At 40.2% G+C, this 13,828-nt stretch overlaps 1 protein-coding gene across 1 annotated transcript in view; it reads left to right on the top strand.

Moving 5' to 3' along the window:
* The window catches only part of RYK (receptor-like tyrosine kinase), a 165,191-nt gene that overhangs the window by 129,085 nt on the left and 22,278 nt on the right, over window positions 1-13,828 (top strand). Inside the window, exons 8-11 of the mRNA XM_006883419.1 lie at window positions 1,054-1,179; window positions 5,661-5,747; window positions 9,849-9,918; window positions 13,477-13,609. Of these exons, the coding sequence (XP_006883481.1) occupies window positions 1,054-1,179; window positions 5,661-5,747; window positions 9,849-9,918; window positions 13,477-13,609 (416 nt within the window). The remainder of the gene's footprint in view (window positions 1-1,053; window positions 1,180-5,660; window positions 5,748-9,848; window positions 9,919-13,476; window positions 13,610-13,828) is intronic.

Genomic DNA, 13,828 nt, shown 5'->3' on the forward strand with positions numbered 1-13,828 from the left:
CGTAACTGTTCAAACTGTGCTGATCGAATCGTTTGAGAGGCTGGACTTAGGGAGCGGACTGTGACATGAGGATCGGAGGAAGACTCATCCTGAATCTGCATTATCCAGATGACAGCTTTGCTCGCTGACAGTGAAGAGGACTGGCAAACACTTTTTCAGAAGCTCGAGGACTGCATCCTTCAACATGAATCACCTCTCAGCGTCACGAAGATGTAACTCCTCACTACTGGACCCCCAGGCAAAATCATGAAAGGGGGAGAGAAGTTTGACGTTGTCAACAGTTTCATGGTGCTTGGATCCAGAACCAGCATCCTTGGTGCCAGGCAGTAAAGAAATTAGAGACTGCGTTGGGAAAGTCTGCTGCCAGGGAGCTCTCCAAAGTGCTGAGGAGCAGTGATGTCAGTTTAAAGACTGAGATGCAGCTGATTGAAGCCATGGCCTTTTTCTTGATGAACATCTGAATTCATTTGAATTACTGAATTACTGGATACACAGTCTGAAAGTTGGACATTGAATAAGGATGAAGAAGAAGAAGAAGAAGAGTCGATGCGTTTGTATTGTCGCTTTGGAGAGGAATAAATACCGGATATCCTGTGGACTGCTAAGAAAACAAATAGCTCTTGTAGAAAGTGCGCCCAGGGTGCTCCGTAGAGGTAAGGATGAGGAGGCTGCTTTGGACATGTTGTTAAGAGGGGCCAGTCCTCAGAAAAGAACATCATGCGTGGAAAAGTGGAGGGTCAGCAAAAGAGAGGAGGACCCTCGGGGAGGTGGGTTGATCTAGTGACTGCGGGCTCAAATCTGTCAGAGATGATGAGGGTGACACAGGTCGGGACAGGGGGCAGACCTGTTCATGGGTTCTCTGCGAGTCACGGTCGCCTCAGTACGCCTAACAATATAGACGGCTGTCGTTAGTCACGTCAGGGCGTTCTCCCCTCAGCATCCCCACGTTCCTTTATCCCGTGACTTGCTCTGTGAGCTCTGACTGAGCTGGTGTACCTTGCTACCATCGGGAGGGTATTCATGTTGCTTGGTTTGGCTTTGTTGGCTCCTCAGGTTATCCTACTCTGCGCATCGAGAAGAACGACCTGAAAAGTGTCACTCTTCTGGAGGCCAAGGCCAAGGTGAAGGACATTGCAATATCCCGGGAGCGAGTAACCCTGAAAGATGTTCTCCAAGAAGGTACTGACTATCGCTTAGACTTTCAAAGAAGGTTTCCTGATATACCAGTGTCCTTGTGTTTAGTTATCAAGTATTTAATAAAATGTTATTCTATGTTGTGCCTGTTCCAAGATCAGGCCAGAAGGGAAGACCCCACTGTGGGAAACAATGCAGTCGATATTCTTGACAAAAGCCATTTTTCTCTTTCCTTTCATTGGCTTAATGTAGCTGTGATTCAGTTCCTAACTTTAAGCTACCTAAAAGCATGTATAGTAGTGCCTGGTACTTTTAAAGGTGTACGAGGTGCCTCGTTTTTAGGAGAAGCATTTCACTGCTTATCAGGCTTCTGAAAAATGGTGAGTCGTTTTCACTCTGAGAGGTGGGAGTTTGAACAGCATTGTTGCTTGGGTTTTAGAGTTGGATTCAAGTTCCAAGTCCATTTCCATGTTTAGTTACTTGTGTGGCCTTGGAGAAATAATTCACTGTCTTGTTAATGTCAAGTTTCCTACTGTGTAAATTAGGGCCCAATGTCTACTCTCCGACTAATTATGAAGATTTAATGAAATGCTATATATTCTGTCTACTCACACATCATAGGTGTTCACTGAATATCTGTATTTTTTCTCTCTAATCTTTACTTTTTTTTTGGAGGGTGGATATTAATTGATTGTTAAAGAATTCTCTTTGCTTTTGCTATATTCACTTTGAAATGTTTTTTGATACTTAGGAGTCATTCTGTCTTCACTTGTTGATTGAGATGATTATTGGGTCAGTCAGCTAAGTGAAGGACTTTGCAGTGTCCCCAAAGGCAAATGGTAATTGTTCGAAGTGTATTTTTCACTGTTTGTGAATATAGAGATGCCACCTGTTTTGTCAGTGTGAATAATTTTCAAGTCTGTTTTGTGGTCTGGAACGGAGTAAGGGAACATGCACATTTCTCGAAGAGGGAAAAGGAATACGAGATTAATGAAGAACATGCTTTATTTGCAGTTTCTTCTGGCCTCTAAGTGAAATAGAGTAACTGTTCTTTGTTTAATGGTATAATCTGAGGAACTTCCGAACCAGTAGAGCTTTCTTTGATATTTTCAGGTCCAGAAGAGTTTCTTTTTAAATTCTATTGATTTCAGAAAAGGAAATAGAGCAATTTAACATTAAAAATAAACAAAACCATTGGTCAAGTTCATTGGAGAGCTGATAAAAATCAAAATGATAGTCACAAGGATTTCTTTTGCCTGAACATGTTGCTCTGATTAGAGTGTTTGAAGATATTTACTGAGCTGTAAGCAGAGCTCCAGTGACCTAGTGATAAAACCCCGCATTGCAGTCCCAGAGTGTCATATGGTTCCAACGCAGAGGCACACAACACCAACAAGCAGCAGAGTGCTTTAAATAGAGTTGTTGGTGTTGTGTGCCACTGAGTCAGAACTCACTCCTAGCAGGTCCTTAAGCGGGTTTTCAGAGGCTGCAAATCATACAGGAGGAGACTATCCATCTTTCTTTTGTGGGGCAGCTGGTGGATTCGAACTGCTTGCTTTGGGTTGGCAGCACAACTCCCTACCCACTAGGCCATTGGAGCTCCCTTCATTGTAGTATCAAAGGCTTTTCTGTGTCAGACATTCAGGTGACTGTTTCTCTGGGCCTTGAACAAGCCTGAGAGGCAGACGTCAGCAACTCCAGGCCCCACGTTGGAGCCAGCCTCTTAGGTGTGGGGTCCGCAGCGGGTCATGATTGTTTTGCAAGCATAGCTTTTGAATTCTGAAGGAAGAAGGGAAAAGGTTTCTACTGGAAAAAGAACAAAATTAGATAAATTTGCAGCAGTCTCTGGGCATCATTTGATTAGCCATTATAAATTTATAGATAAGTCTTTTTTTATAGGTAAAAATGTTTTTATTGGTAAAAGTTTTTATGAATAAAGTAAGAGAGCAAGGATGTTTTATAGTTTACTTTTTATCTTTTAAAAAATTAGTTTTTGAGCTCTGGTGGCCTAGAAGCTGCACTGCAATCTTAAATTAGTTTTTATTTTATCATTCATGTACAGTTTGTTTTGTAATATTAATCACAGTTGACCAGTGCACAACTCAGTAAACCCTCCCTTTGTTAACTGCTAGTGGGGAAGAGGCCACAGTGACATGAGCCATGAGCCCAAGCCCGGACCACGCTCACTGTGGGCCCCTCACCATGTCATCTTCCCCAGTAGAATTTTGTTTATAATAACACAGAGTGTGAATGGATTAAATGTACCGGTTATGAGAAAAAGAATAACAAAATTTACAAGAAAATTACAACCATCCGTGTGCCCTTTGTAAGAGACGTACCTGACCCATGAGGTTAAAGATACTGAAAATAAAAAAAAAAAAATAAGAAAAAAAGATACTGAGAAGAAAAATATGGGGGAAAAAATAAATGGCAGCTAGTAAGAAGCAGGAGCAGGAATGTTAACCTCTGATAAATTAGACTTTTAAGTAAAAAGCAGCGTAAGAAACAAGGAATGAGATGGTATAATGATTAAACGGTCAGTACAACAAGACAGCATAACCTTAATTTATATCTAGGACCAAATGGTAGAGCTATACAATACACAAATAGACTTTAGCAGATTAAGAAGAATTAGATAGCACCACAATAATAGTTGTTGTTTACCGCAGAGTTGGGACTGACTCATAGCTGACTCCCCAGTGGGTTTTTAGAAGCTGTGAATTGCACAGGAGGAATATTACCCATCTTTTTCCTCCAGAGCATCTGCTGGATTTGAACTGTGTACCTTTGGATTGGCAGCACAGCTTTTTACCCTAAGCCACCAAAGCTTCCATTTCACTGATTGTGTCCTTCATTTGTCCAGTTCTGATCTTTTGTCCTTTGAACCTGTTGCTTTACAGCTTCTGTGATGTTGGACCTAGTATTCTGGGTTGCAATTTCTTGTTTTACTTGGCTTCTAATATCCTGTTGGTTTTATCATGTTGGGTGGTGCTTTTTATTTTTCCATTTCTTACAGATTTTTCCTTGTCGATTCCTTCCATTGCTCATACTTGTCTTCCATACTTAGCCATCATTCTTTGGAATTCTTTCTCGTAGAATTCCATCTGGCTTGCTTTTTCTGAAAGCTCTGTTTCTTCTCTATTTTGATTACTTTTTTGGGGTGACAATTTTTTGTGGGAATTGAGGTTGTTGCTTCTGGGAACGTCATGGTGAATTGCAGTGTTTAAACCTCCTTTCTTCTAGTGTATGTGTGTATATGTGATAGCTGATAAAGTCCATGTGATTTTCTGCTGGGTTTTACTCTGGTGAGAGTGTGGACACACAGATGACATGCTGTGGGGCCCACAGCGAGTGTGGTATTGGTGACCCGTAGTCAGGCTGGTGACATGTTGCCTTTCCCTGCTGTCAGTTACCAAAAGAGAGTCTTTAAACTGCTGCACCAGGATGTCACGGACCAACTCAGTCGCTAAATTTCTGAATCACTGTCTGTAAATCACAGGCACCGCATGAATTGGGAACTTCAGGCTCATCCGTGAGTCTCTGAATTACTCCACTTGGAAGTGTTCAGTAGTTCACTTTTAACTACTCCTTCCGCCCTCCCCTCTCCTCCCCCTACACAGAGGTCAGAGCTTCTCTTCCCAGGCATCTGGGTTTTAGGGAGCTCGTGTTAGCAGTGAAGAAACTGGCAGAGAGGCTGAGCACTTGCTTGATGTCCGGCACAGCGGGGAGAGTCAGATTGCAGGCCAGAGCTCTCTGAACCTAAGAACTCAAGCCTCTTGGCTCTCTCTGAAAGGTCTCTTGAAAGCTCCGCAGCAGTGGGGAGAAGAGTGTACTTCCCCCTTCTGCCATTGTCTTAGGGAGCTCTGGTGGCAAGGAGTTGCGCTGCCATCCTAAAGCTAAGTAGTTCAAATCCCTCCAGCTGCTCTGAGGGAGAAAGATGGGCATTTTTCTCTTGTGTGATTTATAGCCTCTGAAAACCCTCTGGAGGGTCAGCTGTGAGTCTGTTCTGACTCCATGGCGTGTGACAACACACAGCACCAGTTACCATGGGCAAAGCCTTCCAAGTCCACTCCCTTTGTAGGTGCCCTGTTCCTGAGTGCCACTGCCCCTGGATCATAAATAATTCTCACAGACATAGTGTATATCATGTAAGTCTGTAATGAGTTGCACTGTGAACTCAAAGAACATACCTCTCTGGTCGTTCAAATCTTCCAGCATCTTGTTGAGAAGAGAGATGCATGGCCTCTTCCTGTGCGACCTAGAGTCTCGAAAACTCAGTGGTGGCCCAGCTCTGTGTTGGTCTGACCCCACAACAGGGAGGTTTGCATTCTGAAAAGCTGGTTCAGCTGTTTCACAACTGAAAACTTGTAGCCATCGTTAGAAACCAAGGGAGTTTCAGCTGTTTACAGTAGTAGAAGCCTGTAATGTCATTACATAGATCCCTGCTGTGTTCGTTTTAAGCTGTGTTGTACCAGAAAGTTTTGTAATTGATATTTTAGTGGTTTACTACTTTTTTTCCCCCCTAGGTACTTTTGGACGTATTTTCCATGGAATTTTAATAGATGAAAAAGATCCAAATAAAGAAAAACAAGCATTTGTGAAAACAGTCAAAGGTAGGATTCTCAGCGCTCCCTCCCCCCCATATCCACAATGCTTCCCTGGCTCAGGTGACCCACTCCATACCCGTTTCCGCGAATTCTTTAGAAGATTCAGGCTAGTCTCATTAGGTGTCTAAAAAGAGGAGTCTGAAAAATTAAGATGCTGAACATTTATTTAGTATCATACAGACTTCTAGTTCAATTTTTTTATCCATTTGATGTCTTTGTTGCTTTATCTACTGTTGTGTTTGTCCTAGAATACAGTTATTTTATGCCCCTTCTCCTCTTTACGAAACATTGTCAGTACTTTCCCCTGCTTCAGTAGTAAAGACTATCAATGAGGAAGTAATGATGCTGCCAGGCCCCTGGTGCCTCATCTGGATAGCCATTGTTTATCTTTCTTCTGTGCTTTATGGCTCTTAAATATATTGCTGCAGAAAATAGCCCTCTTGTGTGTGCATATATATTTACATTTATTATTTATATTTGTTGATAGCACTTTTCTAGGTGTATCTATAGTTGGAACCACTGGCCCATTTAAAACATTGGTAGACATTGCCATATTATTTTCTAAGCGGTAGTACTAATTTATATTTTCACATACTCTCCTTTCAGATAGTATTTTGAACTGTGATGTCTACTTTTTCATTTATTGATTTATATCCAGTTGAGATTTTCTATCAAAATATGCTAGAATGTTTTTGATAGAGGCGTATTCTCTGTTGTTATGTGCCATCGAGTCAAGATCCGCTTACAGCGAGCGGTCCTGTGAACTACCGGCCTGAACCCTCTCCTACCCTGCACTGTCTCATCAGTTCTGACATGCTAAAGCCCATTGCTGCAGACACTGTGTCAAACCATAAGAGTGAGCGTCTTCTCCTTCGAGCGTGCTCTGCCTTCCTAAGCATAATGTCCATTTCCAATGGTAGCCCCTCCTAACAGCATGTCCAAAGTATGTGAGGTAAAGCTTTGCCGTCTTTGCCTCCAAGGAGCGCCCTGGTGCATGTTCTCCAGGACACAGCTGTTTTTCTTTTTGGAGTCCTTGGACTAGTCAGTGCTCTCCTCCAGCACCACAGCTCAGAGGCATCGTTTCTTCTTGTCATCCTTATTCGCTGTCTAGCTCTCAGATGCACAGCAAGTGACAAAACATTCATATGCCTTATTCTCTAGTACTGATCAATTAGCAGGACTATAAAATACTAGAATTTGACAATTTCTAGTTGCTATTTATGAAAATAATCTTTAGTTAAGTCACTCATTTTGAGAGAAAGAAACATGCAGTGTTATAGGACGCGGATGCTTATAGGGTCCTAATGCTTATAGGGGGCTAATGCTTATAGGGTCCTAATGCTTATAGGATGCTAATGCTTCATAAGTCTAATACAGTTTATGATGACAAAATGGCTCATTACAAAAATTCAGAAAGGAATGTGTAAATAGAAAAATCAAAGTCAAGTATTTTTTTACTCCAAGTGACAAAATTTTATGACGTTTACAAAGTTAATTTGGAAGATCTAAATTTCCATGCATGACTTTGTAAGAGAGTGTAAAGGATTTAATTCTGTTTTTATTTTGTTTCTAAAAAGTTAGGTTGTATGAATCTAACAAAAAAAATCTTTAAAACTTAGTTGTTTTTAATTTGGCAAAATAACTAGTTTTAAAAGGATACAGAACACACACACATACACACATACTTTCTCTTTTTCATGTAAATGGTTTAACTTCTGCTTATTTCAATATGCATTTTATTATTAGCTCTCCCTTTTGCCAGGCCCTGAAACACTGTTAAAGACTCATGTTAAGTTAGGTCCTAATAGGTTTTCTAACTATTTTGAAGAATATTTTGCATACTTCTTTTAGTAAATGTAAAATTTAAACCATAAATTTAAAAACCAACAAACTCTTTTGCCCTTTCTCTATTATTTTTTTTTTAATAAGGAAATATTTTCCCTTGAGAGTGATAATATTCTGTGGACTGTTTAGAACTAGGTTGTTATTGCATTTGTCCTGAATGAATTTTGACTTAACAAAAGAAGTTTGTATTAAGATTTGGGTTGAGTTAGGTTGGAAGGGGAGGAAAAAAGGAAGTAACTCTTGATAAGAAAACACAATGTGGATACTAGGACTGTTTTACAAGATAAGATTTCTCTTTCCGTATACACTTGAATTCGTTGTTTCCACGCCTTGGTACTGTTAATTATAAGGTTCTGTCTGTGCTGGACGGAAACTAAAGAACGTACAGTACCTTAGGTTAGCTGTGTTAAGACTCGAATGGCAAGCCAACGGGAAGTACTTTGACTACACTATAATGTGCTTGACTCAAAATCGTTAGATTACTCCATGTAATTGAGTATCTCTGAGATTTATTCTTTTCGCATCTATGTTTAATTTTTTAAATTGAAGCTGCTTAGAGCTGATGAAATTCTTTGATAAATCTATATGCTTTGTTATATGCTTAATGAGTAGAAGAGTTCAAAAAGGAAAAAAAATTCTATTTCTTTTGTCTTAAGACGTTACAAGGAATTAGAGTTTGCAGTATGAGAAATGTTATGGTTTTATGTAAAGACTAATAGCTATCCATACGTGATTTTCCAGAGCTTGAAATTAGAAATCTTAATTTCGTATTTTATAAGTATTGTGAAATTGAATTTCATAAAATGAGTCAGTTTGCAGTTACTGGTATTAAGTTCTTATTTCCTATAATTTTTACTAATTTTTTTATTTTTTTTAATTTTTACTAATTTATTTACTAAATTTTGTACAGTTTTAGAAATATGCAAGTGTAGCTTTTACTCAAATCACACTGAAAAAACAAATATCAAAACAACTATGAGGTATCATCTCACCCCAGTAACAAAAGCAAAGTTCAGCATGGCAACAAACAACAAATCCTAGTGAGGTTGTGGAGAGATTGGAATTCTTACTTACTGCTAGTGGGAATATAATATGATATAACCACTATAGAAGGCAGTCTAGTGCTTTCTCAAAAAGTTGGAAATAGAAATACCATTTGACTCAGCAATTCTACTACAAGGAATATACATACCCTAAAGAAATCAGAGCTTCCACCCAAAGAGATGGAAGCAACCCAAGTGCCCGTCAGCAAATGGATAGAAATACTATGGTATAGTCACAGAATGGAATACTATGCAGTACTGAAAAACAAGAAACTCATAAAATATTATACAGCATGGGTGACTCTGGAGGAAATTATGCTGAGTGAAATATCTCAGTCACAAAAGGACAAACACTATATAACACCATTGTTATAAAACAAGACTGACATAAGAATTGGGGGGGTAACTAAGAAAAGAGGGGATAAGCAATGAAACCTACATTGGAACAGATGAAGGAAAGAACTATTTAAAAGGGATATATGATTAGGCATTATGTGCATGACAACAGTCCGGAATAAGAGGTGCATAGCAAAATGAACTGGATGGAGGAGGGGTGTGAGGGGGAAGGGAAGAAAGTATTCAACAATGAATGAATATTTTACAATTTTTTTTTTAAATGCGAACTGGGTAGGTAGGAACATGTGCAATGATGAATGAATGAAAATCCAACTTTTCTGTAAACTTTTGTTAAAATCATAATAGAAAAGGAAAGGAAGTGGAAAAAAAGAAACGGAAGGAAAAAATAAAATCAATGTTAGATGAGTTAAAAAAAAACCCACACAAATATGTACTGATGTAATGTATTAAAGGAGTAAGGAGCTCTGGTAGCCTAGTAGGAAGGAATTGCACTGCCGACACAAAAGCAGGCAGTTCACATCCACCAGCTTCTCTGAAGGAGAAGGTAGACAATCTCCTGTGCCATTTACAGCCCCTGAAAGCCTGCTGGGAGGTCAGCTGGGAGTCACTTCGACTAGATGACACGTAACACCTGCAAGGGGGGCTCAGTGGTTAAGTGTTTGGCTGCTAGTAAAAGGGCTGGTGGCGTGAACCCATTAGCTGCGCCTCAGCACAGAGGTGTGGCAGTCTGCCCCCTGAAACTTGAAAAACCTGGTGGGGCCGTTCTGAGCTGTCCTGAGGGGTCACTCTGAGTGAGCGTGAATACTGAAGTGATAGCTTTATGTTGTATTATCACTCACAGCGTGATCTTTTCTTTCTCTAGATCAAGCATCTGAAGTTCAGGTGACGATGATGCTCACCGAAAGTTGTAAGCTACGAGGTCTTCATCACAGGTGAGAGATTTTACGCCTGTGAAATTTTATGCTACATTCTTGTCTTAAAAACACGGCTGTGGGTTCTGACTTGAAAATGTTTTGGAATGTTTTCCTTTTCTTCTTTGATATAAAAGCAAAATGCAGATTCATTCAAGAGAAAAAAATAAAGAGCAATTTGTAAAGTCCACAAAAGGAGAAAAGTAACTAAGCTTTGTAGAAGTAGTTTATGAATCTTTGTATGCAATTTTTTAATTAAAAATAGACTGATGATATGCATGCATTAAAAATTCTTTTAATTAAATTTTTCAACATATAGACTCCATAGGCAAGAGTCCATAAACTTTCTTTTTTAAAAAATTTATTATTTTTGTGTGTGTGTACTGTCAAATCGAATCTTGACTGGTACAGGAGATTGTCCCTCCTTCTTCAGCAGAGCATCTGGTGGATTTGAACCACGCACGTCTGGGATTGCAGTGCAGCTTCCTGCCACTAGGCCACCAGGGCTTCCTTAAAGAAGAAACTTTGATTTACTTTTTTTGTTTGACTTTCATTTATATTCAAAACTTGTTAATGTAGTTATGTGCCTTCAAGATGGAACCGACTCATAGCTGTTCCTCCAGCAGGTTTTCAGAGGTTGCAAATTGCGTGAGAGAGACTGCCCACCTTTCTCCCTTGAAGCATCTGGTGGATGTGAGCCATGTAACTCTGGGTTGACAGTGCAGCTCCTTACCTACTAAGTCCCCAGTGCGTCCTAAAATGAAGCTAGAGGGCTCTGGTAGGCAGTGGGTCAGGAGTTACACTGAGGCCTGTGGGCTTGGAATCCACCACTGTAAGGGAGAAAGATGGCCAGTCTCCTCCTGTGCAGTTTCCGGTGCCTGCACACGCACTGGAGGGTCAGCTGTGAGCCGGTTCTGACTGGATAGCAGTGCGTGAATGGGAAGATAGTTACAGTAATGTCAGTAAAATGATACTGACAGTGAAAGCTGAGTGCCTTGGGATGGTAGTGGTAGAAAAGCAAACAAATAAGCCAGAGGTCAATCCAGATGTTTCTGCTGTCATTGAACACAGAATAGCACGCAGCCTCTGGAAAACCAAGGCTGACGGGAACGTTTGATGCTGATAAGTCTTGGTACTGGAAAGGAAGAAACACAGTTGTTCCCCGGGTCGCCGGGAAGGGGAGTTTTCCTCGGTTCAGATTTCAAAGCCAAGGTTTCATTTAGGTTCTCACACTAATATAATGAGCAGGTTAATTTTTTTTAGTTAGCAAATAAATAAAGGACCTTTTTGTTAAGTGGGGGAGAAATGAATGAACAGTATTTAGGGACTGAAAACACCCCTTTGAAGAGTTAAAAATCTTGTGATTCCAGTTAACAGTGGCAAAGTTTAACAGAACAGCAAGTAATAGATGTTGGAGAAGACGTGGCGAGAAAGGAACTCTTCAGATTGGTCGGTACGATTGTAAAATGTGCAACCATTCTGGAAGGCAGTCTGGCGCTTCCTCAAAAAGCTGAACATAGAAATTCTATATGACCCAGCTATTCCACTACTTGGAATATACCCTGAGAATATGAGAACTGAGGCACAAATGGAGATTTGTACACCAGTGTTCATAGCAGTGTTATTCATCATCGCAAGAACATGGAGAGAACCCTAATGTCCAACCACAGACAAATTGATTGAGAAATTATGGTGCATTCACACAGTGGAATACTGTATTGTATAAAACTATTATTGTAAAATGAGTATAAGGATTCGGGAGGGGTGGGAGAGGCTGGAAGCAGAGGGATGTGGATGTGCAGGGGGAGAAGGGGTTAATCATTGGGTTGTACAATTTGATGGGTCAAGGAGTGAGGGAAATTAAAAGAATTTGTTCAAATTTGTATTCAAGTTTTGTAAAAAAACCTAGTAGGTGGAAAAATGTCCCGTGATTCAATAATCCTGCTTGCAGAAACTGAGGAGGACCTGAAGCGCTTGCTGCACAAGGTCAAGGATTGCAGTTTTCAATATGGATTGAAGCTGAATGTCAAGAAAACAAAGATTTTTCACCACTGGGCTGATTGGCAGCATCATGTTAGATGGTGAAGAGATTGAGATTGTTGACAACTTCCGTTTGCTTGGCTCTACAGTAAACACTCTTGGTACCAGCAGCCAGGAAATTAAAAGACGAATTGCACTTTGAAAGGCTGTTGTCAGAGACCTCTCCAAGGTACTGAGGAGCAACGATGTCAGTCTAGAGACTAAGGTGCACGTGATACAGGCCATGGTATTTGCCCTTACTTGCTATGCTTCAGAGAGCTGGACAGTGACTAGAGATGATAGAAGAGTTGATGCCTTTGAGCTGTGGTGCTGAAGAAGAGGGTTGACTATACCATGGACTGCTAGGAGAACAAAAAAATTCGTCCTGGAAAGGGTGAAGCCAGGCTGGTCCTTGGAGGCAGGGATTCTGAAACTTTGTCTGACATACTTTGGACACGTTGTAAGGAGGGACCAGTCCTTGGAGAGGAACATCATGCTTGGGAGGGTGGAGGGTCAGCGCAGGAGAGGAAGACCCTCAATGATGCGTTCAGTCACTGGGATACTGGGCATGGACATGTCAGAGACAATGCGATTGGCACAGGACAGAGCAGGGTTTAGGGCTGTTGTCCATAGGGTCGCTATGAGTCGCAAGCGACTCGATGGCACATAACAACAACAACGTATATCAAATGCTTATTATAAATACACACACATGCATGGAGGAGAGTACAAGGAGTTATGTAGGAAAATAAGAGCCTAGTATAATTCTTGTCTGTATAAATTTTCAGTTTAGTAGAGAAAATGAAGTGATCATGTAAAAATGTTTATAGTCTTGCATAAATGAATAATGCTTCCAGATGGAGGAGATGCCATCATGCAGAAGATTAAATGTCTTCATGTACTGTTGAGCCGTGGAGATAGCAGACATTGTCTGCCGTGCACTTAACTTGCACACGTCAGCTCCGCCGTGTATGGTCTGTAGGATCTCCGTCTTCGGGAAACTACGGGCAAGAGGTGGCGGGCATGCAGGTGGTCATTCGGATGAGAGATGGTGGTTCAGAAACCTAATTCTCGGTCCCATGCCCTGTGAGCAGCTGAGGACTTCTTGGTTTTGTGGTGATTTCAACTTCTTAGGAGCCTCTAAATGGTCTTGCCTTATTCACATTCTGCACCAGGGTTTTTTGAAAAACTGTAATAATGGAATAAATGGGGTTTATCATCACAAAGTCTTGATCACTTAAATGCCTCTGAATACTTTTTCAAGTAAGATTTAGTGTATCTTGTGTATCTTCAGAGAATTCAGTCTTTAAGAAACAACTTAGAGGTTTTAACTTTCCTCTATCAGAAAGTACATGTATGGGAACCTCCGAGTCTGGTTGAAATTAGAGAGCATTTATAATGTTGCATTTTTAATGACAATTTTTGTTTATAATTACGTTTTGAAATATGTTTGGTTGTTTTTGTTTTAAGAATATCTTTTATCTTTTTTATTACATTTTATTGGACATAAGCTTCAGGTTTCAGATGTCACTTCTCTTCCGGTTTCTTTTTCTCCCATAGAAATCTCCTTCCTATTACACATGTGTGTATAGAAGAAGGAGAAAAGCCGATGGTGGTGTTGCCTTACATGAACTGGGGGAACCTGAAACTCTTCTTACGGCAGTGCAAGTTAGTAGAGGCCAATAATCCTCAGGTGAGAAACATTTGCCCCGGTGCAGATTTACCTGTAACCTTTGATTGTACCTTTTTATATTTGTAGCTTTAAAATTTTTATTAAAAATCCTTTTCTTTTTTAAAATTTTTTAAAATTTATTATTAATTTCAGTAAAAATTTAGAGACTTTGGATTTCCATTCATTCATTGTTGCACTTTTCTAAAAATCCTTTTTTAAGGCAGAATTTGCACATATAAG

This window comes from Elephantulus edwardii, unplaced genomic scaffold, assembly GCF_000299155.1.
Source record: "Elephantulus edwardii isolate Elephantulus edwardi_28Jun2011 unplaced genomic scaffold, EleEdw1.0 scaffold00027, whole genome shotgun sequence".
NCBI lineage: Eukaryota > Metazoa > Chordata > Mammalia > Macroscelidea > Macroscelididae > Elephantulus > Elephantulus edwardii.